Source organism: Eptesicus fuscus, chromosome 15 (assembly GCF_027574615.1).
Source record: "Eptesicus fuscus isolate TK198812 chromosome 15, DD_ASM_mEF_20220401, whole genome shotgun sequence".
In the NCBI taxonomy this organism is placed as follows: domain Eukaryota; kingdom Metazoa; phylum Chordata; class Mammalia; order Chiroptera; family Vespertilionidae; genus Eptesicus; species Eptesicus fuscus.
In genome coordinates, this window is record NC_072487.1 from 52,419,760 (window position 1) to 52,444,701 (window position 24,942).

General features: G+C 49.7%; 1 protein-coding gene across 2 annotated transcripts in view; it reads left to right on the forward strand.

Annotated features, from left to right (window-relative positions):
* TMOD1 (tropomodulin 1) overlaps positions 1-24,942 on the forward strand; it is a 74,748-nt gene that overhangs the window by 6,416 nt on the left and 43,390 nt on the right. The window contains exons 1-2 of one of the 2 annotated variants that reach the window (XM_054727109.1): positions 6,290-6,375; positions 10,321-10,488. In XM_054727109.1, the coding sequence (XP_054583084.1) occupies positions 6,292-6,375; positions 10,321-10,488 (252 nt within the window). In that variant the 5' untranslated portion in view covers positions 6,290-6,291. Of the gene's footprint in view, positions 1-6,289; positions 6,376-10,320; positions 10,489-24,942 lie in introns of those variants that run through there. The other variant, XM_054727110.1, reaches the window with a different exon arrangement.

A 24,942-nucleotide genomic window follows, 5' to 3' on the forward strand; every position in this document is an offset into this window, starting at 1 on the left:
AAATATCTTTTCCCTGATTTGCCATTTGCCTTTTGGCATTGTTGGTGCTAATTTTCACATGGGTTTTTCAGAAAATATAAAACCACTCTTCATAAAGGTATGAGGCAAGGTGATAGTTTGTGTTTGTAAAATGGACAACAAGAACAGGAGTGAGCTCCACAAGTTTCTCTACAAGCCAGTTTTTATCTGCCAGTGGTTTTGACTTTGACTGTCGAAACGAATTATCGTTCATTTATTCAGCTAACCTGCCTTCAGCCCCTGAGAGGTGCAGGGCTTTGTGTTGGGCAATGGGAGACAGAGATACTTGCCCTCAAGTAGCTTTCCGTCTTGGGATGGGGGTTTCCCTGAGAGGATATCTCTGATGGCAGAACTCTGACGACCTCTCCCATTTGTATTAAGACATTTACCCCTTTTAAGCCGGTGTGGAGAGAGACGACACAGAAGAGACAGGGGTTGGTGGGAGGGCACAGTGGCCTGAACTAGGGAAGCTGAAGAGATGTGGGAGAAGAAGCCAGAGAATGGAGAGTGGCGTGGTTTGCAGGGCAAGGGGGCAGGGCAGTGCGGGCAGAGAGATGATTTCAAAGTCATTTCCTGGAACCCTGTTACCCACAGTGACGGATGTAGTGACTCAGGCACCGTGATGACCTCAAGAGATGCGAAATAAACACACACTGGGCCTTTCTCACTTCGCCCTTTGGCCATCGTTGACGGACCTGTGGACCTTCGCGGCTCCGTGTGCCCTGGGAGGGAGCTGGTAGCAACTGCAGAGAGAGATGGAGTCACTGTGTTCAGCGTCTCGGGTTTTTCAGAAGGTGCTTTCCCATGTGACTAAGAGAATGAGATCAGCTAGGAAAATAAATGCACACAGGCCCGAGAACCGTCTTTTAAAGACTGCTGGTCTCTGAGTCCCCATCCTGTCCACTCAGTGGCCCCAAACACGGTTTTCATAATAGAAGCAGGTCTTGACGGGCCTTAAATCTCATCTTGTCAACTCCCAGTGGCCACATGCCCGCTATACTTTCCCGGTTATGTTCAAAAACAGACAAAGCTCGTCTGTGGTTTTAAAAGTCAGAATAGTAGTTACCATTGCGGGAGATGAGTTGGGAAGGGGGTGTGAGAAAGCTGAAAATGTCCTATAGCTTCATCTGAGTGGTGTTTCCGTAGGTGTATGCCTATGGGAAAATTCAGTCAGCTGTCCCCTTAAGATTTGCACCCTTGGCTGATAATTAATAAAACCAATTCCTTATTAAAAAAAGAAAAAAACAGAACAGCTCTCCAATGGAAAGTAGGAGCCCAGAGCTGAGCTCCAGCCTGAAGCCCAGCAAGGCCATCATCAGCCCTGCTGTGGCCACTGTACTCTCATTCATGCAGCAGAGATAGCACCCTGACTCTTGGGACCGAGGCCTCACACTGTTGACCTACATTTGGGGGGACAGTCACATGGCTGTTCAGCCCATCCAGGGCTTGCGGGGCTGGCTTGTTGGGCTGGTGCTTTGTGGGACTGAGGCAGGGCCATAAACACCAGCAGGCTGAACCGCATCATCCTTTACCTCATTTCCCCTTCAGAGTACTCTTGGGAGGTACCTGTTGTGCCCTCACTTTCCAAACAAATCCGTGAGACAGTGAGTGCCATGCCGGAGTCTGCCAAGCCATTGAGAGCCAGGGCAGGGTGTTAGCCCAGCTCTGCAGGACCCTAGTGCAAGCTTTCACCTTGTACCAGGCTGACCCTACAGGAGGCTCATTGGCAAAGTGGAGCTAATGACCCAGCTTGCCCCGCCTCTGAGGGTAGTGGATGAAGAGACGATGCATTTGACATTACCCCAGGGATCCTTAACTGGAAGCTTCCTACGGGCTGGGGACTCCCTTATTAATTTCTGTTTCTCCCACAAAGCCCACACTGCACAAAGTAGGCCTTCAATAAATACTCAATTAGGTTGTGGAAACAGATCCAGAGAGGTATAGCAACTTGCTTGAGGTCACACAGCAAGTCCTCAACCAAAGTCAGGGCTTGTAACCAGCTCCACTCCCACCTGAGCGCCTTCTGCCATTGTACGTGGCCCAGCTTCCTATAGATCCAGGGGACAGGGGTTCTGGGGCCTTCAAGGCGTGTGTCCTGAGAAGAGGGCTGGAGGCTGTGCGGTTGTGCAGAGCCCTTTTCTCATTTAACCCGTGCTTGGTTAAATGCTCTGCAGATGCTTTCTTGAATTCTTCATTTGACCTTTGGGTTTCTGTTTTTAAATATATTTTATTGATTTTTCACAGAGAGGAAGAGAGAGGGATAGAGAGTTAGAAACATCAATGACAGAGAAACATCGATCAGCTGCCTCTTGCACACCCCCTACTGGGGATGTGCCTGTAACCAAGGCACATGCCCTTGACCGGAATCGAACTCGGGACCCTTGAGTCCGCAGGCCGACGCTCTGTCCACTGAGCCAAACCGGTCTTGGCAGGGTTTCTGTTTTTAACTGAGGCCCCATGGACAACGGCGGATGCACCAGTGCTTGGAGCCTTGGCTCACAGGGGGACCCACCTCCTGCTGCCTCTCTGCTTCCTGGCACTCCAGCTGCCTCACCTCCGTCACCCCCAGGTCCCACTAGCCTCTCTTCCCCACCCCCACCCAGCTTCCATTGGGGCTCTCTGCACACCCCCTCCCCATTGCATTCAGCTGGCAACTCTGGGGGGCAAGCCTCTCATCTACCCTGATCCAGGCACGTAGGTTTGCCCCACTCCATGTGTTGCAGTGGCCTATGGGAAGTGGAGTTGCTGGCTCAACTGGCAGCCACTGGACTTGGTGTGAGTTGCTCTGAGATGTAGCACGTGGGCACCTGCGTGTGTAGGTAGTGACATTAAAGGATACATTTTAAAAACACCATGATAGATCAAGAGAGAGAGCAGGAGAGAAAGGAAAAACTTGATGTCTCAGTACCTTTAATAGCACTTTCCCCCCATTTTTGAACAAAGGACCCCACGGTCTTATTTTGCACTGGACCTGGCCAGTTCCGTAGCCAGCCGTGACTTGGGAGAAGCAGCAGGGCAGGGGAGCGGCTCAGGCCTCACGCAGGGCTCCCTGGGGAAGCGGGAAGGCAGGGGATTGGGACCCAGGGGGCTGGGAGAGCTGGGCCCTCTCCGTCCGGCTGTCTCCCTCTCCCTGTCGGTCTGGATGGCATCATGGTGACAACACACCCACGTTACAGGGCACCTGAATCTGCAGGCCTGAGAGTGGTGGTGGTTTCATAAGCTGCAGGGGTCTCTGCACATTGGAGTGGTTGTTGGTATAATCACTGCATTGCATTTTAAGTGTTTTAAAATGTAAAATTGAGGAAGCCCCCTCCCCGCAAAAGCTTCCATTACCTACTATCTACCCCTTTCACACCTACCCACCCCCACCGGCCCCAGTCAAGGCCAATTTACTACCTTCCCTGTGGGTCTCTGGCCTGGGATAGAATAGGCTTGTCCACCCTACTCCTGGGGACTGTCCCAGGACTATGCTCCTGGCTGATCTGCAGTCGTGGTGCCTTGACTCGGAGCCAGGCCAGGGCTGCGCACAGAGATGGGAGCAGGTCAGAGGTGATTGCTGCCCTTGCCCACCCCGCCTGGGGGCTGAGAGGGGTGGGAGCCACAGTCTCCTCTGCAAGATGGGGCAGCGCTGCTCTCAGAGGGCTGCAGCGGAGAGTGTGGGGAGAGGCCACGTGCACCCATGAGGAGGCTGGGGGTGCCGTGTGGAGAGGCGGTGCTCTGAGGACTTGGTAGGACTTCAGACTGTGTGGAGGCGGGGGCCCCAGGCTGAAAGGACGCGGAACACAGCCTAAAGGACTGAAACTCCAGGGTGCTCAGGGATGAGTGGTCTGGGATGGCTTCAAACACCAGGCTGGGGCGTGTGCTGTCTGTCATAACGGGGGCTGTTGAAGTTGGCTTTCAGCTTGGGAGCAGTATCAGAATTGCTTTTCACAAAGATCATGTGGACAGGAAGGTAGGAGGATGGAGGCAGGGAGACCGTTTGGGAAGCTGTTGTAATAACATAGATTTAAAGAGGCAAGCCCCATGACCCGAAGAGGAGGGGCAGACACAAAGGCCGTGAAAGAGGTGGGATTCTGGTCCAAAAGGACAAATAATGCCTGATTCCACTCAGGCGAGGCACGTAGAGTAGTCAGAGAGTAGAACGGTGGTTGCAAGGGGCTGGGAGCGGGGGTGGAGGAGGGTGGGAGTTGGTGCTCAATGGGGACAGAGTTTCAGTTGGGGAGATGACTGGTGGTGATGGTTGCGCAACAATATGAATGCTACAGAAATTTACACTTAAAATCATTAACATTTTATGTTACATGTGTTTTACCACAATTAAAAAAGAACTATAACGTTCAAAAGAGATAAAGACAGAGACAGAGACAGAGAGAGAAAGAGGGAGAGAGAGGATTGACAGGCGTGGGGACCTACCAGAGCTCAGGAGTGGGAAGGGGAGAGTGCAGGCTGACCCAGGTGTCCGGCCTGGGTGACGGATGGACGGCAGAGGTGCCATCACCCAGGTGAGGAGATGATGGTGGAGGAGAGGTGGGCCATGCCCAGGGTCAGGCACTGAAGCCTGAGGGACACCAGGAGACATGCCCAGCAGGGAGCCTGAGCTGGAGAGAGACCATCTGAGTCATCAGCTTATCTCTGGTAACAGACCTCACATGGGAGATAAGAACCCCGGGGGAGTGTGAGAAGTGAGAAGAGGGCAGAGCCCAGGGGAACAGCTGGGCAGGAAGAATCCGTCATCAAGGAGACTGAGAAGGAGGGAAGCAGAGGGTGAGAGTCTGAGCTCTCCTCTTGTTTGGCTGTAAGGAGCAGGGACTCATTCAAGGTACCGGAGTGCTTTGAGGGGTGGGCCTCCTCAGGACTGTGGGCGGACAGGGGCCTCAGGAACCCAACATGAGCCATAGCTATGCAGGCCTGAGGGAGCAGGGACTGGGCACTTCTGGGGACACCATGTTCTGCATCTCTCTCAGCCCATGAATTCACACACACACACACACACACACACACACACACACACACACGAAGACTCTCACTCCCCACACGTCTCTTACCTCATGGCCTCCGCTCTCACACGTTCACCTCTCTTCACTCCCAGCTTCCCCTACCACCTGCCTTATTCTCTCTTTATGTCCCAGTTCAGTGCTGTTTCAGGTTGAATTATCCCCCTCCAAAAGTTCTACCTATAAATGTGACCTTATTTGGGAATAGGGTCTTTGTAGATGATCAAGTTCAGATAAGGTCATGAGGAAAGGCCTTAGTCTAATAGGACTGGTGTCTTTATATAAAGGAGACATTTGGGCACAGACACGTACAGAACTGGGAGACAGCCAGCGCAAGCCTGAGGCTCCCAGAGCAGGGAGAGAGGCATGGAACACAGTTGCCCTTTGAGCTCTCAGAAGGAACCAGCCCTGCCAGCACCTAGATTTTGGACTTCTACCCTCCAGAACTGAGAGACCTAAAGTGCTGCTGTTTAAGCCATCTGGTTTGTGGTCTTCGTTAGGGCAGCCCCGGGAAATGAATACAAATGCCAAAGAGTAAAGGAGCTCATAGTCATCCAACTCATCCTTTTTCTGGTCCCAGGCCACCTCACAGGTCATTGACGTGAATCAGGCACCTGTTCTGTCCAATCTGCTGGGGGTGGGGGGTGAAGATATAAAGCATGGCTGCCCCTCATAGGTGCCCCTTGAGGAGGGCTTGGGAGAGACAGCTCCTTCAAAAGGAATAGGGACTCTCAGGCACGGCGTGTTCCTGAAGCCCCTGGAAGAGAGAGGCACAGACTTCAGTGGTGAGGGCGCATGGCATTACCCTTTAGCCGAAGGTCTTCAGCTCTGGCCGGTGTGGTTTGGTTGGTTGGAGCTTCAGTCCATACACGGAAAGGTTGCGGGTTTGATTCCTGGTCAGGGCATCCAGCAAGTGAGGTTGTGGGTTCGATCCCCGGTTGGTAACTAATCAATATTTCTCTTTCACATCTCTCTCTCTCTCTCTCTCCTCCTCCCTTCCTCCTCTCCCTCCTCCCTCCTTACCTCTCTCTCAATAAAAGCAATAAAAACATATCCTTGAGTGAGGATTAAAAACAACAACCAAGTGTCTTCCAAAATAGAAGAGACAAAGACAGGAGGAGACGGGGTATGAAAACAACTTGGTTAATCGCTCCTTCTTCGCCCACTATTCAGATGTTCACTGTGGCTGAAATAAGAAGATGGTATAAGTGGAAAATATCCATTTGAACTTGTGACTCAGCTCCTCCTGACCTCAGGGAAGTGTATGCCATAAATCTAGATGCGGCTCCAGCGCCTCCTCCCAGCGTTCCCACAGGGGCGGAGGCTGGAGAAGCCATTAGCAGAAGTGACAGGACCCACTTGGGTGAGAGATTTAAAGGCTTATTTGGTTCTCCAGGAGCGTCCCTGTCTCCGACCTCTCCTTTCTGAAGCCGCTGATGGATGGCCTCAGCCCTTGACCCGTTCGTTTTTACTGCCCATCCCGCCCAGTTTTATTTCCTGGCACAGCTTGTAAATTGTTTTATTTTCATATTTAGCAGCAGCAGCGGCGGCAGCTTAAGGCTGCTGAGAAGCAGGGCGGCCAGACGCGCTGTTCGTGTGATATACACGCCGGCTTTGGAAGACTTAAGTTTTTAAATGGGTGTTACATTTATTGAGCCGCCCCTCCCTTCTCTCACCGCCTCTTCCTCAGGACCCGGTTCAGAAGCAGGCAGCAGGCACGGTTCTGCTTCGGCCGGCCATGCTGGGGGCCCTGGCAGCTTCATCGCCCTCTTCCTCCCTCTTCCTCCCGCTCCCTCCCCCTCTCGGGCTCCCTGCCCTCCAAGGCCTGGTCACACCTTTCCGTTTTAAAGGTGGGAAGAGAGAGGATCCAGGAAGAGAAGGGACTTGCCCAAAGTCCCAAGGACACTTGTGAGACCAAAACCCAAATGTGCTCGTTCCCTACCAGGACGTTCGCCAGGCACAGGGCTGGACCCCGGGACGTGAGGAAGAGTGAGACACAGGTCTGCCTGAGGGAACCGACTCTGGTGATGTGCACGGGGAGCAGGGTTGGGGGCGGGGGCGACTCCAGCAGCAACCTCAAGATAAGGGCTCCCCGTGTGAGCCTGCACTGCCCATGCACCAGCCCCAGCTTTATGCCTCCTTTGCTTGTTGCCAGTGACTCCTCACAACACCCTCGGGGGGAGTACTCGTACCCTCCCACTAGATAGATAAAGACACCCAGGCCCGTGAGTCGCAGCTTGCTGCAATACATGCAGAATTTCCCAGTCCGCTGATGCTCACTTTACAGGTGAGCAAACGGAGACCGGGAGGAGAGGAACCCCGTGAGGGTACCCTGGGGAGTTACCACAGCTCTTACGCCTACCGAAGTCTTCGGAATCTCAGGCCTGTGTCCATCCATGACCACTCTTTTCTTAGGAGACAGAGGCCTTTTATTAACAACTATAACATACCATCTCTTCCAAGCCGTATTGTAAGGCCCAGCCTGCAGTGGGCTCTAGTAGCAGGGGATTTCACCCCCTTCTCATCCCTGCCCTTCCCCAGCTCCAGTTCCCCGTCATCCACCACAGGAGGAGTCTCGCTTTAGAGAGAGAAACCATGCCTGGGAGCCAAGTGGATGAGTGTGGCTTGAAGCTCACAGCTTCAGAGTTTACCTTAGGAGTTCTCCGCGCCTCTCAGCTTATCTAACGCCATGCCTCATCACTCTGTAATAGTCACAGGACACTTGACAATAGAAAGAGCCTTTTAAAATCCTCTGAAATGGGATTTTTTAATTCAACAGCGCCGCGGAGTGTGTAAGTGGATTGTTAGCTTTCTTGTGTGTGCTGAGAGCGAGACTGGATCCTCAGGAAACTGAATGACGGCCTCCCTCAGGACGGCCGCCCTGGAGGTCCCACCTCCTTCTCTCCTCCTGCTCCCTCCCCGTTCCTTTCTTCCAAGCTGGCTTTGATATAGATTCCTCTCTCCCCTGTTCCTTCTTCCTGGTTCCTCTCTCTTCAGTGTCTGTCCGTGACTTTTTCAAGGATTGTCATGCAAATTATCTAGAAAATGAATCAGCTGGCAAAGATAACATACAAGCCAGCTCCTGAGCCAAACCTGCCCTCGCTGGCCCTGCCCCTCTGTCCCTCCCTGTGTGAGTCTGAGTGGCTCCTCATGCCCCAGAGGTGAGTCCGAGGCTGTTTTCCCAACTTCGTTTCACGAGAGCCCAATTCCAGAAGCAGTTCTTCAGAGACATGTTTTCCTGGTCAAAAGGACGGGAAATTCTGCTTGCGACCCGCCCCTCTTGGAGACATTCAGTGTGTGGAACATACCAGAATTTTTTGGAAGTCCTGCAGCCCAGAGTCCTGTGGAAGCTCACGTAACCCAAACCTGTTTGAGCACCAAAAACGTGTTTTGCAACCCACGTAAGAGACACTCGTTCAGAGGTAGCTCTATGAGTTGGTTCTGGAAGATTCTAAGCCCTTGACTAGGGTTCTTCTTGGTCCCGGGATGGAGACCTCTCCTGGCTCCACTTAGGAAAAGCCAAATTAGGTTATTCTCTGAGAGCCTTCAGGAAGGATTTTTTCGTCTATACCAGAACATTGTCAGCTGCTTCTGCTTTCTTTGGAAGTAAATAGAAATGAATGGGGGCGGGGGGGCGCGTATTTATGGCCTGAACATTGCATTTTGGGGGTCTGGTCAGAGGAAGACGTCAGGCCAAGCGAGCCATTCTTAGAGAAAAAGATGTGCTGGGGTTTTCTGTGTTTGGGAAGCTAGATCTTTCTTATCAAGCCAGCTGTCACACACTTGGATTTCTTCTACAAATATGCCCACACATGCACAAGCCCACATTAATAATGCGTATCTCTGCCTTCTGAAATGGAGACATTTCTGTTAGCTTAGTGAACTTCAGTTTTAGTTTATTTTTAACAGCTTCAGTTGTTTTTAATTAACAGTTAATACCACCTTTTTGATTGATTCGTTGGTTGTCTTTCCCTGGTTTTTGTTTCTCTCTACTCTGGAAAATTCCATCAGTCATGTCACAGATGAGCCATGGGTTTTGTTTGTTTGCATGGGGTGGGGGCATCTAAAAACACAAACTGCTGTGAAGAAGGTGATACCGACTGTGTACACTTGCTAGGGCTGCCATAACAAAGTACCACATACTGAGTGGCTTAAATAACAGACATTTATTGTCTCAAAGTTCTAGAGGCTAGAAGTTCAAGATCAAGGTATCGGTAGGGTTGGTTCCTTCCAAAGGCTGTGAGCATCTGTCCCAGCCTCGCCCCCGCTTCTGGGGGTTTGCTGGCCATCGTTGGTGTCCTTGGCTTGTGGAAGCATCACCCTGATCTCTGCCTTCATCACCTTCACATGGTGTCTCCCCGCAGGCCTGGCTGCCCACATTTCCTCTTTTTATAAGGACACAGCCATGTTGGGTTAGAGGCCCACCCTTCCTCACCATATCTTCATCTAAACTAATTATATCTGCAAGGGCCCTGGACCACCTCCCTGCCCCTCTGAGCCAGCTCCCTCAGGAGTAATATGAAGGGTCTGGAGGAAGCACTCTCCCCTGGCCAGGACTTGGGCGATTCTATGAAGAAGGTGTTGGAATACAACGGCTAGAGCAGTGCGCTGGGAAAGCCAGCGGACCCGGCTTCCAGTGCTGGTTCTGCTGCTTCACAGTGTCATGGTTTCTGGGAGTCCCTCAACCTCTCTAAGCTCAATATCCTCACCTGCAAAATGGAGATAACAGCTAATACCTACCTCAGAGATGAAATTAGGAAATCCTTAGGAATTGCCTGACGCATGAGTTGACGTATGGTAGTAAGAGTTAACGTTACTGCTGGCTGTTTCTTGTGAGGATTGGATGAGATATTCTAGGTGAAGGGCCTGCAGGAAGCAGGTGCTCAGTTAACCACTGATACTCCCCCTCTGTTAAGGACAGCTTTGGCAGAGTTCCCAGCGTTCGTGTTTTCCGTCGGGGTGTGGGATGAAGGGTGGAGGATTGTACAGAAAAGTATTTAAACTACCTGAAGAATAAAATAGTTTTCAGGCACTCATAAGCCATTTATAATAACCGGTTACTCATAATTAGTGGTCATGCCAGTGCAATTAATTAGGATTCATTAAATTACCTGCCCTCGGGTAATAAAATTTTCACCTTGCGTGGTTTTATTATGGAATTAGTCCAAGTTAGTGCAGTATTCCACTATAGTATCATTATCCTGACGATTCGTAAGACGTGCCCAGGCCACCATGTGAAAGACAAGCATTTATTTTCCCTGAGAGCAGATCCAAGAAAGGTCTTTCTAAGATCTTTTCTCTCTGGTAGGTCTTATTTCAGCACGGAAACCCAGAAGACAAAGGCAAGTTCTTCACAATGTCGTACAGACGAGAACTAGAGAAATACCGAGACCTGGATGAGGATGAAATCCTCGGAGCCCTAACAGAGGACGAGCTCAGGACCCTGGAAAACGAGCTGGATGAGCTGGACCCTGATGTGAGTAGGCACTAGGGGACCACGTTGTCACAGGCACAGGGACAGCCACCATGACCACCTGCGGGAGGGACAGGTGCCATCACTTCCACTTTCCTTCATGGCCATTGCATTGGAATAACATTGCCTTTGCAGGTGTGTGTGTGTGTGTGTGTGTGTTGTGTGTGTGTGTGTGTGTTGTATTCATCAGGGTTCTCTAACAGAACCAATAGGACGTAAATACATAGAGAAAGAGATTTATGATAAGAAATTGGCTCACACAATTATGGCGGCTGACAAGTCCCAAGGTCTGCAGTCAGCAAGCTGGACACACAGGAGAGTGAACGGTATAGTTTTATTCCAAATGCTGGCATGCTTGAGAGCCAGGAGGAGACCCAGTGTTTCAGTTCTGCTCTTCTTTATATCCCGTAACTTAAGTACTATGATGTAAATGAACAATATTTAGATACTACAGAATAAAATCAAGATTAGAGACTAAGGGGAAAGAAAACACACACACACACCTGCAAACATATTCATAACAAAATAAGGAAATACACATGGTTATAGCTGGTATTTATAACTACTACCTTCTTCCACTACCCATTCTGTATTCCCTTTGCCTTTGGCAAGCACCTAGCTGGTCACAGTTCCTTGCCTGGTTAGGTGACCCACGCCTTTATCCCTGAAGGTCTGAGCCATTAGTGGTCCTGCCTGGATTGGTTGTTGTAGTTTTCCATTGACTGTAATCACGGGGCATGGTAATTAATACTAAGAAAGCCCTAAGCAACCTCCTACTGCAGACATATGCTTCCTTACCCCCACTGTGGAGCAGCAGTCCCAGTTTCCCCTTGGTAATTAGGATCCATCACCCCAGCCAATACAGAAACTCCTTCTCGGCCTATTGCTCAGAGGTATGAGGAGCCCAAAGTGGCCGGGCATCAGTCTTAACTTCTAGTCCAATGGAATCATTGTTGTGTCTCTGGGAGGAAGCATTTTTCCCTTTGGAACTAAGTCCTGAAACTAAGACCTGTAGGCCAGCAGAGCATAAGGTCACAGGAACAGGAAGTGAACATTTTGCCAGTGAGTCACTAGGGGTAGTAGTGAGCGGCGCCACTCCCATTTCTACCTTGATTGCTGGACCCGTGGATCCTGGCTGTGGGAGAAGCAGCTCCATGTGTTGGACACTGAGACGGAGCACATGCAGACTCCTCGAGAACCGGGGCCCAGCCCTGCAAAGATGGCCACCTAGCTAGCACGGCCCCTGAGTCTGCAAAAGCCCGTTCCACTGGTGCATCCAGGCAGCTGCTGCAGGATGGTGGGGGGAGCATGAGTCATGCAATAAGTTAACCAAGAAATAAAGGACTAGAAGAGTTTCACTTGTTAGATGTTTTTATCATTGCATTTCATAGCCGGCACACTTAAGTGTGTTTGATGCTCAGAATTTGCCTCTGATGTTAGAATCACAGCATCGAAAGGTGAACGGCTCCCTGGTTATGTCTGTGGTTTGGCCAGGCACCGTGGAGCCGTGAGCAGGGTTAGGGAGGATTCCTAGGAGGCCTACTAGCTAGCAGGGGCCTTTCATTCCACATCTCTATCTCAGGTACGCAGGTCAACATCCAGCAAGGAGAAGGAAGATAATGAATGTTACTGAATTTAGTGAATTTTCCATTTGCTATATTTTTATATTAAAAATGGGACATTTTACACCTTTTTAAAAAAAAACTTGTCATTGCTCAACTGTAGTTTAATAGTGATCCATAAAAGAAGAACACTTGTGTACCATTCCACTAACCCTCAAGTAATCCCAGCTTGTGTAGAGGCAGTAAGTTAGCAGGAAAAATGAGGGACTAGAGCAGTGATGGCGAACCTATGACACGCGTGTCAGCACTGACACGCGTAGCCATTTCTGATGACACGCGGCCACATGCCGAGGATGAAACATTTGCTGCTCCTGAGGATGAAACATTTGCGAAGTAATGCGTTACCTGATTTGCAAGTCAGTTTTTTCCTCAAAGTGACACACGACCCGAGTTATGCTCAGTTTTTTTGGCGAAGTTTGACACACCAAGCTCAAAAGGTTGCCCATCACTGGACTAGAGGTTAGGTGTCCCGGTTCCAACCCTGGCCCTGTCTCTTACTCCATGTGGCCTTGACCCAGTTGCTGTCCTTGCCTAGGCCTTAGTGTCCCCACCCATAAAATGATGGAATTGGTTGGTCCCTTTCAGGGCCAAGCTCCCTGAGCTTATAACCTGGTCTTGCCTCCAGATTTGATTAAGTGGCTTCTTTCTAGAAACCTAGAATCCTTGACTAGGGCCCTGGTTCGCAGGCCCCGTAGATTGACAACTTCCGCCAGCAGCACACTGTCACCTTGCTATTCCCGGCCCCCCGGCCAGCTGTGAGGAGTGGGTTCCCCTGACGAAGTTGCTCCAGTTGATTAGAAGGCAGCATGGCTGGGGAGCCTTGGGTGCCTCCCCCTCCCCTGCACCATGGCTCCCTCTTAGCCTGGGTTTCAGTAAAAAGCTAGTGATGAGGGCAAGAAACCATCAAGCTTCCAGCTTCGTTGCTATACAATTATTCTGTTCTAATTCTACCCTAGATCATTGCTGCAAGAACAAACAGCTTTAAAAAGTGAGGACAGAGGGGGATGTGCTACTTGTAGTCAACGCAGCGAACATGGCTCGGTTACCCACCAGGCGCCAGGCCCCGTGCCGGCTGCCGACAGGGGAGCCTGGCGGGCCTTCTGTCCCGCAGGCGCTCAGTCCCGTGGGCAGCAGATGTCATATAAACGCCGTTCTAAATGGGAGCGGACAGGAGCTCAGGGAGAGGACTAATCCTTCCTGGCGGGAGGCTTCACAGAACAGGCGATATGGGAACTGGGCCGTGGGTTTTTTCTAAGTCAAGAATAAAAACAAAGAATTCTGGGCGGAGTGAAGGCCGTGAGCACAGGGTCTTGTACAGAAGGGAACCAGGGGCAGGGAGTCTCAGTATGTCTCTGTGGAGGGATTGGTGGGCTTGCTGTCTCAGGATCGGGACAGATGGGCCAGCGGAGATGCCAGATGCCAGGGAGACGAGGGAGAGGTGGAAGGGGCTCACGTGGGAGCCCTGTTGTCCTGCCCAGCCTGTGGTCGCAGGGTTCTTTTCTGACAACAAGAAAGGGCTCCTGCCCCTCTCCACAACCCTCCCGACATATTGCAGAATCTTTGCTGTTCCCAGGGTGAAGCCCAGACACGCCACCCCTGGGGGACCCTCAAGGCCTGGGGCCTCTGGCCTTCGGGGCTGTGGGAGTTGCCCTGAGCCGTTGCATGAGAAGGAGGTTCGATTAGGCTGTGACTGCAAATCCGGCAGATGATGACAGGGCCAGAGGCAAGCATCAGAGCTGGGAGTGGGCAGGGGACAGGTGGAGGAGCCCTCAGAACCCAGGGTAAGCCCCCAGGGACTGCTGGATTTCCAGCTGGGAGCTCTGTTTCACCTGGAGACCGGCAGAGAGCTCCCACAGTGCCCCCGCCCCAACTATCAGGGTACCTGGCCCCAGCAGCAGGTCCCCAGGGCCTCTGTACCGCCCACACAGTCGGCTCCCCGGAGCCCTTCTCCCAGGGGATTTGCAGGAAGGGGTGCTTGTGTCCCCTGGAGGGATGGAGACCCTGGGGCTCCGAGAGCTGACGGCGCGCCTGGTGTCACAGGACCAGGCGCGGGGGCTCGGATTTCTCCTAGGGAGGAAGGTGGCTGTGTATTTGGACTGGGGAGTAGGTTGGGCAATCTGAGACCTGTGGTTTCGAAACGAACATTTTCAAAGACCCCTTTCTCTCTAAGCTCAAGGAAAAGAAAAGAGAAATCAGAGAGAGGAGAGGAGATAACCGAGGCCAGTGGGTTTTTTGTCCCGGCCGCACAATCGGGCCCTTCACGGAGTGTCTCTGTTACCTGATTTGCAAGTCAGTATGTGAGTTTTGAAAAGATCTAGTGGGCCTCCCTCCCTTCTGAGAGCACAAAGATTCCAGCTCACATTTCACCCGCCCTTGGCCCAGGTTCCGCAATCACAGCACGGGGAGCGGCCGAAGGTATGCGGACCGAGCGTGAGAGACATCGGAGCCGGCTGGCCCGGACGGGCACAGGGGCCAGCAGGTGTCCAACCCTCCCACTTGCAGAGCAGGAGCTGAGCCCAGCGAGGGAGAGGAACTTGCTCTCGGTCGCACGTCCACACAGAACCGGGCTAGATCCAGGCCGCTGTCTTCTCTGTTATGCTCTTAGTGGCGCAACTACGATGTGAACTCTTAGAACATTATCCTCTTGTTTTAATTTTTGTTTCACAAGTGCTTATATGGCACTTTCTATGTGCAGACACTGTTCTTAGCACTTTGAAAATATGAAATCATTCAACCATCATCATCCTACAATGCAGACTCCACTATCATCCCCTTACAGACAAGAAAGTGAGAGAAGGCCCTGGCTGGGTAGCTCAGTTGGTAAGAGCATCGTCCCGATACACCAAGGTTGCAGGTTCCATCCCTGGTCAAGGCACATACAAAAATCAATGAATGCAAAAATAAGTGGAACAGCAAACCCTTCTCTGTCTCTGCCCAATCAATATGTGTGTGTGTGGGGGTGTGTGTATGTGTGTGTGTATATATATAACTGAGAGGTGCCCTAGCTGGTTTGGCTCAGTGGATAGAGTGTCGACCTGCGGACTGAAGGGTCCCGGGTTTGATTCCAGCCAAGGGCACATGCCTGGGTTTTGGGCTTGATCCCCAGTAGGGGGCGTGCAGGAGGCAGCTGATCAATGATTCTCTCTCATCATTGATGTTTCTCTCTCTCCCTTCCTCTCTGAAATAAATAAAGATATATTTTTTTTAAAAAGAAAAGAAAACTGAGAGGTGAAGTGACTTGTTCACATCCCAAACCCAGACAGTGGCTGAGCCCTGACACTGTTCTAAGAGTTCACATCGTAGCCGCACCACCAGAAGCTTCATGGGAGCCTCCAGGGAGGCAGTGCGAGCCACAGATGTGCTCTGGTCTGTCGTTGGGGACGGTGCTGTGTAGTCATCTTCCTTTCTTCCTGGAGACAACCTGAGACGCAGACGCTCATGTTCACTCCTGGCTTTGTTTGCAATGTAGGCACGTGCTGGCCCCTCTTGGAGTCTGTCTTCCTCTCTGCAGAGTGGCTGCAGCCAGGCTCAGGCCCTCGGACACCCCTCCAGCTCTCAGCATCCATGCCTTTTTCTTTCTTTTCTTTTAAAAATTGAGTTGAAATTGATATATAACATTCATTTTAGGTCTACAACATAATGACTCAATACTTGTATATATTACAAAATAATCACCCCAATAAGTCTAACATCCATCACCACCCATAGTTACAATTCTTTTTGTAACCATCCATGATTTTATGAGCAGTTGCTGGCCGTCTTTAATTTTTTTCAACTGCAGTTGATATACAATATAATGTTAGTTTCAGGTGTACAACATAGTAAATAGACATTTATATAACTTAGGACGTGATCACCCCGATAAGTCCTGGCAGTCCTGATACTTGAATTCAGCTCAGGCTTCAGGGGGTTATGTTTTCAATGATGCAATTGTTAAGCCCCAGTGTCATGTGACAGAGTAGAGTACTCGGAGTTGGAAAGCAGCTATGTTTGCAGCAGAGGACTCTAGACTTGTGTACGTTTGGAAGAAGAAAAAAAGAAAAAAGTCCCCGAAGCTTTCTATCTCTCTGCGGCCTGGAAAAACTCGAGCTTATCATGAGATTGTTGCACTCGGACTCCCACGGGAGAGGAATGCTCCATGTGCTAAAAGTATCCGCTGCTGACCGATTCCCCAAGAGGATCTGCCCTTTCTCATCTCTCTGGAGTTAAGTGGATGCTGCTCTGAAGCTGAGCCAACTCCTCGGTTCAGATTGCCCTTGGACCAGGCAGCGGGGAGAATCGGCAATGCATGAAGAAGTTCTGGAATGCCAAGCGCACACGTTTCTATAGGGTCACCTGGTAGTTAACATTTCCTGGGTATGCCGTGGGCAAAGCCCCGCGTGGATTATCTCCTTTAGTCCTCCGAGAGGTTTTGTTATCAGCCCCATTTTAAATATGGGGAAACTGAGGCTTAGAGAGATGAAGTAACCTGCCCAGGATGCAACACGGTGGTGCTGGGGTTCCAGACTCGGCGGGCCTGACCCGGTAGCCTGGGCTGTTCCCCGCCGCCTGCTGTGCACACGTGTGGGAGGGGCCTGCGCATTACCAGCAACTTGTTTTTCTCAATTCGATGTCCTTTGAAGTTATGTTATTGTTACTATAAATATTAATCTCAAGAAAAGAAGGAAAGCACCAACACAAAGACTTTCATTACAAATATTGCTTGTTAATGAGGCTTTGGAGAAAAATAATATTTTTTAAAGTACTAGTATTTCAGTAAAAAAAAATCAAAATATTTGCAGGAGAGAAGATGGTAGAGATAATTCCAACCTTGTAAAGAAATTGGGTCCTAAGAGTTGACTTTGAAGACAGCCATTGGGAATCGGTGACACGTTATAACCACAGAAACTGCCGTGGAAAATGACAGGCCCCCTGCAAAGCCGGAAGTAGTAATAGCAATAGTAGCAGTAAGGACTATTGTTCTCTCCTGAGGTCGTCTTGCATGCCAGGTGCTGCGCTCCGTGTGGTGTGGGGACCATCACATAAAACTTCTGCAGGGATCCCAGGAGGTGGATGCTCACAGGCTGGGGTTAGCACCATCCTAAGATAAGGAAGTGGATGCCCAGAATCACACAGCTCGTCAGTGATAGACCACATTCAGCAGCCCTGCCCTCCTTGGCCCACGATGTATCAAGAGTTCAGAGAAAAGGGGCCATGAACTATAGGAAGAAATGATGGAGGAGAAAACCTAGGACTGTAGAATCTCAGAGCTAGAAACACTCTTAGGGACTACCTAACCCTCCCTTCCCCAGCCGGCATATACATACATACAACAGGTAAAGAACCCCTGATCTCAGGAGTCCCTCTTGGACACGTGTCATGTACTTGGTGTTTCATGGATCCCATCAGACCTCATACCATCCTGTGAGGGAAGTGTTGTCAGGACCATTTCAGCGATGAAAACTCAAAGCAAGAACAACCCTGAGGCCCAGAGAGGGGACGGGACTTGTTCAAGGTCACACAGCGCGTCGGCCGCAGAGCCGAGATGAGAGCCTGGGACTCCTGCGCCACCACAGGGCTTTCCACCAGACTCCAAAACAGAGTGGCATCCTCCCTACTCACGCCCAGATCGGGACCTGTAAGCCAGAGGACCCTCTTGGCCACGAAGGAAGCCGCCAGGTTTGGTCCACGGGGCCGTGACTCTCCCTTGTAACACAAACCGGCAGATTCACAAGCCTGGGACAGAAGTAAACAGTTGAAATAGAAAGAAATAAATCTCTGTTCTAAAAATAGGCACATATCCTTAGAAACACTGCGGGCTGTTCACAGAGCCAAGGATGGGCCTGGGGTGGGGGGACGGTGAGGGTGAGTGAAGCCAGGTGTCCGTGTGTCCCCACCCTGCCTCTGTCTTCTGACCCCAGGACCACCTCCCCCTCACCGCTCTCCGACCTCCCCAGAACGCCCTCCTTTTCCCTCCACCCCCCTCCTCTCTGCTGCCGCTTGCTTGCTGGGGGACTTCTTCGACCTGGAACCCTTCATTCAAGATGGAATCCTTTCATTTTTCAAGGCTGAACCTCCCGCCCCTCCCTTGCAAAGCCTTCCCGACACCAGCCCCGCCAAGCCCCCAGCACAGCACCTGCCACAGAGGATGCTGGGATCGTTTCCTTTTTGATTGTGACATTTTTAATAGGAAACATTCTAAACATATAGGAGAGTACAGAATATGCCTATACTAGTATTTCCATCATCCAAATTTAACAAATATAAAAATTTTTAATCTTATTTGATTCAAATCACCCGTAAAAAGAAAAATAATCACTATAGATAAAGTTTAAACCCAGTCTCCCCCATCTCTCCCGCTCTAGTGAACACTTTCTATTTGAGGGGCAGCAAACCAAACACCCGCAACATCAGGGAGGTAATGAGCCTGAAGGAAGGAAGATGGACCAGTTTGGGTCATCTTTTACTTTTCCACTCTTGAAAGAGATGTGTACCTAAGAAAGTTTTGACTCAACCTTCCAGGAAGAAAAGCAGCAACAAAGCCGGTGGTAAATGGCCACTGCTTCTTAGTCTCTATGTCAGAGACAATAGGGAGTGGTGGGGACTGAGGCAAACGGGAGTTTTTGTTTGACTAAAGGACACTTAATACTCAGTTTCACCAATTGTTGACATCAAGAGATACTGGAAATCCGAATTTTTATGTAACAAGTTTCCTATTTTGAAATTTTGGCAGCTCATTCAAACACATAGACCAAACAAACCACATTTGGACATTCGATTGGACTGTAGGCCTCCCATGACCACTGCATTCCGGGCATTGCAATAGAGGAACAAAAAGGGCAAAAAGAAAAGGAAAGGAGAAAAGCGATTATTCAAGTGCCTGTTTTAAGGGAGGTTAATGGACATTGCCACTGGGCACTTCTCATATCTTTGACAGGAACTTAGTTTCATGCATGGTTCAGCTTAGCTGCAAGGGAGCCTTGGAAATACAGTTTTTAATCTGAGTGTCCGCGTGCTCAGTTAAAAGAGTGGAGTGTTTTTATTACTGAAGTAGGAGAGACATGCTATTAGGGACCATTTGGGTTTGCAGTTTTGTGGCCTGATGTTGTGCTTTGCCAAAAGCTCTAAGGAGCAGTGAGAGGAGTTAGTAGGGGTTTAGTTAAATCCAGACCCAAGAAAACATTGCAAAGGTCTTACTCTCTAGTTGGCATTTCCCCAAACCCCCGTTAGTGAACTCTGGTCCCATTTGGACACCCCTACCCTGATACCTTTCATAATGTGTTCCTTCTTCCAAACCTGCTTGGGGCAGCAATTGGGTGACCTGGCAAACAGCTGGAGGCAGCAGGTGTAACGTTGACCTGAAGGGTGTCCAAGTAATACCATCCTTTTCCTAGCTGGAAATGGATGCCCAGTGTTTGGTGCTGGGGATTCAGAGAAGACTAAGATGCATTCCAGGTGGCCTTTGAGGGGCAGCCAGCCTCCTCAGGGAGAGAGTTTAGGTATAGATGTGCTCCAACACAGATTAGGATGAGCATTATAGAAGACCTGGCCAGATGCCTAGGGGAGTTTGGAAAGAGAATTGCCAGATCCATGTGGGAAGCACTGCAAAGGCTGAACAGGGTGCCCAAAGGGAGGGTTTTGAAAGACGAATGCAGGGGAGGGGGAGGGATGGAATTCCAGGCTGAGGGCACAGCCCAAGCAAAGCATGGCAGGGTAGAGTGCAGGGCGTGACTGTGGAATGCGGAGTAGCCGGCAGTGGCCGAAACATGGCACACTTGAAGCCAGGAACAAATCAGGAGGCTGAAGTAGGTTGGAGTCCAACCATAAAGAGCTCTCCATGCCTGGCTGAAGAATTTGGTCATGATCCTGCAGGTCAGTGGAGGTGCTGAGCATTTGTATGTGTTGGGGAGTGACAGGGTCAGATGCTCATGCTGGTGAGGTCTGCTGGCTGCTGGGAGGAGGAAGGAGTAGAGGTAGAGAGGCCCAAGGAAAGGAGACGGGCCAGGAGGTGGATCTCATGGTCCCAGGAAGACATGATGGACTGAATGAGATGGTGCCCATGGGATGGAGACAGATCAGAAACCTGGATCGTTTTTGTTCGCCAAAGCCTTCCCCTAGCAAACCATGTCCCCTCGTCCTGCCATTGCCTTTGTCTATGCTGTGCTCTCTATCCCACCGTAGCACCACTTTCCTCTCTCCTCTTCATCTTGCTGGTTCTTATCTGGTCCCCTGGGACACGGCTCAGGTAGCCGCTCCTCCAAGAAACCTATGGGTGAAGAGGGACAGAGTAAGCTGCTCACACGTGGGTGTGTCTCCCTCTCGCTGGGAGCCCCTATGGAGCAGGATCACACATTCATTGTCTCAGGATGCCCAGTGCCGGCACAGCAGGGAATGTGCCGAAAAGGGGGATCAGGAGAAAGCCAGGGAGGGGAGGTTTGGCCCCACCTCGTGCCATGCATGCCAGAGAGAGTCAGAGTGTGTTGTTATGAGCAGTACATCCCACCATCCACGATTACTGGGCTTGGGCCACAGAATGCCTTTGGAAGTCAGCACCAATGCCCTGTAAACTTGATTGTGGGAAATAGCAGCTATTGGGCTGCACCAGTCCTGCAGCGAGGTCGTGATGGTTGAGCCAAAGGCCTGGATCTTTCTGGAGAAAAAGAGAAGATGCCCAGAGTGTGTCTGTTGGGGCGGGGCGTATGTTTAGAGAGAGGGCCTCTTAGAGGTTTGCTCCTTGCTTGTGCCCTCTGTGTCTGGGGCGTGACTGGTGCGGCCCCTCCGCCCCTCCACACGGTCAGGTTAAGTCCCCCGTATGTGACAATAAACAGCTGAAGCCACTGAATGATTTCTAGTGGGATCTGGGAGCTGCTGGTTGGCAATGCAGAGGCTGAGCGCTCTTTATCTGGTTGGGGCCTGAGGGACTAGAGGGTTGCATTTCACACAAGGGAAGCACACCAGGCAGATAACTGGAAAATAAAAGTCCTCCAGAGCATTGGGAAGAAAAAAAAAATGGGAGGGGGGGTGTCAAATATCTTATAAAAAGTAAGTGGATGACTGACTTCTGTAAAATGTTCAGCCTGGCTGTGGTGGTGGAGGGGTGGGGCGTCAGGTAGGGGCATACTAAGCTGGTTTGAAGTAGGATGGGGAGAGAAGTCATGGGAATTCTGAGAAGTTAAACCTCCTGGGTTTCTCTCACCCCAGGACGGTACCTCCACGCCTCTGGGCCTCAGTTTCTTTGCCTGTAAAGTGAGACTAGATTGATAAGGAGAGGAGCTCTGGCTCGCTTACGCTGGGAGAGGAGCCTGGTGCTCACATGGTGCCACACCTGCTTCCAGGATCCGTTCCTAGAGGAAGCAGGCCTGGGATGGAAAGTTTGCTGTGGCTTGCAAGCCGAGAGCCCTGGCTCTCAGTCCAGTGTGTGACCTCGGGCGAGGCCCTGCCCCGCCCTGGCTCATGGCTGCTCCCAGTAGCTGGTGAGGTTGTAGCGCACGGTCCATCCTCTTCTAAGGAGTTGTGTCTGGCTCAGCCACAGGACAGAAACCCAGGACTCCTGGAGCCCAGACCCAGGGGCACATTTTACATCCCATTGTTCTCAGGCACAGCTGTTTAATTGGGGAAAATGATAAACGTGTCACTGTGAAGGTTAGGGGGGACATTTTATATATGATTAGCCACCAGTCTGAACCATGCATACTGCTCCTTGGGCATGCTACTTATATACAGTGTGGTTTCTACACAAGCTCAGGCGTCCTGGCTGTGTGGCTAACAAGCTGTGTGACTTTGGGCAAGTGGCTTTAATTTCCTATGCCTTGGTTTCCCCAACTGAAAAATAAAAGAATTGGCCCAGAGGCCCTCTAAGGGCTTTGCAGCTCTGAGCTGCCAGGAGTCAATGCTTCTTTTAGTAAGTTGTGTGTGTGTGTGTGTGTGTGTGTGCATGCATGTGTATGTGTGTTGCCTGTGTGTGCACATATTATGCACGTGTACATATCTGAACAAGCCCTCAATGGTGCTAGCCGGCACGGCTTCTCACGTAGCCCTAACTATCTATAGCCATGATAACGGTGCAGATACTTGATATTTGGCCTCACTGGCACCTGTTGGTAGGGTGTTAGAGCTCCTAACAGCACAGTTGAGGATTTATCAAAGTTTCCATCATCCTTTGGACAGCTGGGCTCCAGAGTGTGGCTGGGAAAATTAGACCAAGATGTTAACCTGTCAAGCTGCACATCCCAGTTTTAATTTTATGACATTGAAAAGGAAGTGACCCTTTAAAAATACATGAGTAATGGGGGGGGGGCGCAATGGGGTGATAAGGACACATATGTAATACCTTAATAAAGAAAAACATTAAAAAAACACACACAAGTAAGGCACTACAAGAAGAGATTGCCTAATTTCCCCCCTATGATTATTTCCAAGAACATATTAAACTTTTAGTGTGTTTTTAACATTAAAAACCCTTCTGTAAAAATCCATATATATACCCCTTTCTTCCTCTAGAGCAAGCCTGATATGGGCAAGACACTCACTAAATATTTATGGAATAAATGAATGAATATCTTGACGGTCTTCTACATAGAATTTTAGTCTAATAGGAACCTTAGATCAGATGTGGCAGAGTGGACCAAGTCTGGTCTGCAGATGTGTTTTATTTGGCCTGAACATTGTTTTGAAAATATTTGGATCATGTGTCAATATTAAAATCAAGAGATTTCACATAAAGATGAGTACATCTAATAACATCACCCACATTCTTTTTTAAAATACATTTTTATTGATTTCAGAGAAGAAGGGAGAGGGGGACAGAGATAGAAACATCAATGATGAGAGAAAATCATTGATCGTCTGCCTCCGGCATGCCCCCAACTGGGGATCAAGCTTGCAAGCTGGGCATGTGCCCTGATTGGGAATCAAACCATGACTTCCTGGTTCATAGGTCAACGCTCAACCACTGAGACATGCCGGCTGGCATCACCCACGTTCTTACATGGAAATACGCTGCTGGGGCCTCCAAAGCTCCAGTGTCGCACAGTCTCCACCACTCCACGTATCTAACAGCTATGATTTTAGGCGAAGATCAGAGAGCATCTAGACATTCCTCCTCCTTAAAACCAACACTAACTTTCCTCTCCGGAAATGATAAGACATCCAGGCATTAGTCACTGCCTTTCTCATGTGAGTAAATTTGTGGTTGTAAGTAAGGACATGAACACATGCTAGAGTTCTTAGGTACCAGAGCTTTCTCCCAAAGCCAATCTCACCCATAACCAGCCTGTCATTGGACTAAAGGTGTACGTGTGATGTGTGCGTATGAATACAGAGTCCCCTAATGACAGCTGATGACTGTCCTGAAGGAACCGGACTGATACTTGCCTTTGAATTAACTATAAAGGAAGCATGTGCCCAAAAAATTCACTCTGTGCACATTTTAAGATTAGGAGACAGAGACTTAAATTCCTTAAAGTTAGATGGTTCCAATTACCCGTAGGCACCATAGACGTATACAATCTTTACAGGCAACGTGGAGGCTAGTTATTCTTTGCTATTCACTAAAGCAAACTCCTCTCCCCTTAAGGATCTTGATTAACGGTAAAATCTAAAGCAATGCCTTGTTTTCCACACATGCTGTCATTGAGACTTTTCTCTCTTTTACTTTACTTCCTCCATTTACCTCCCATCCCCTGGTTAATACAAATTAGAGAGCTCTCTGTGAGGGCCTGGCCTTACCTGTTAGCACACAGCCCTGACACACAATGCTTACTCCCCAGATGTTTGTTGAGTGAGAAGGAATAAAGGAAGGAATATACATTTCTACGCAAACACGTCCACCAAATGCTCTGCTGGTCAGAGCTCCCGTGGTTGGGGGAACCCTCTCCTCACCTGTTGGATGACTGGGTCTGAGAGTCCGTTTTAGGTTCTAATAGTCATGACAGATCCAAGGCAGTATTTTCTTACCCATTTAACTCCTCGACAACAAATTCACATATTAAGGCACATCTGGTCATAAAACAGGACACCACTTTATAATTTGCCCAGCTCTCACCTGGCCAGTCTCTGCATCACTGTTGGCCACTGGCATGCACAGAGCCTCTGTCCTCAGCAGTCCTCAGCCACTTAGTTTAGTTATTGCACTAGCTTTTTTAAAAAAAATTTTTTTAGATAACATATGCCAATTTTACTTTTTTAAAAATATAATTCATATGTCATAAAATTCACCAATTTAAAGTGTGCAGCTCAATATTTTTAGTATATTCACAGAATTATACAACCATCACAATGAATTTTAGAACATTTTCATCACCTTAAGAAAAAGACCCATACCCATTAGCCGTGACTCCGTTTCCCCTCAACCCCCCCTGCTCTAGGCATCTGCTACTTTCTGTCTCTATAGATGTGACCATTCTGGACATGTCATGTAAATGGAATCAGACACTGTCGTCCTTTGTGCCTGGCTTCTTTCACTTAGCACAATGTTTTCAAGGCTTCCTCTATGTTGTAACAGGTATCAGTACTTCTTTTCTGTTTATTGCCAAATAGTACTCTGTTGCATGGATACCACACTTATTTATCCATTCATCGTTTGATGGACATGTGAGTTGTTTCTACTTTTTGGCTATCATGAATAATGCTGCTATGAACTGGAGAAGTTTTTGCATAGGCATATGCTTTCATTTTTCTTGGGTATATGCCTATTAGTGGAATTGCTGCATCAGATGATAACTGCATGTTGAAGCTTTTGAGAAACTGCCAGACTGTTTTCCAACGAGGCTGCACCATTTTACATTCCCATTAGCAGTGAATGAAGGTTCTGATTTCCCCACATTCTTGCCAACATTTGTTATCTGTCTTTTTTATT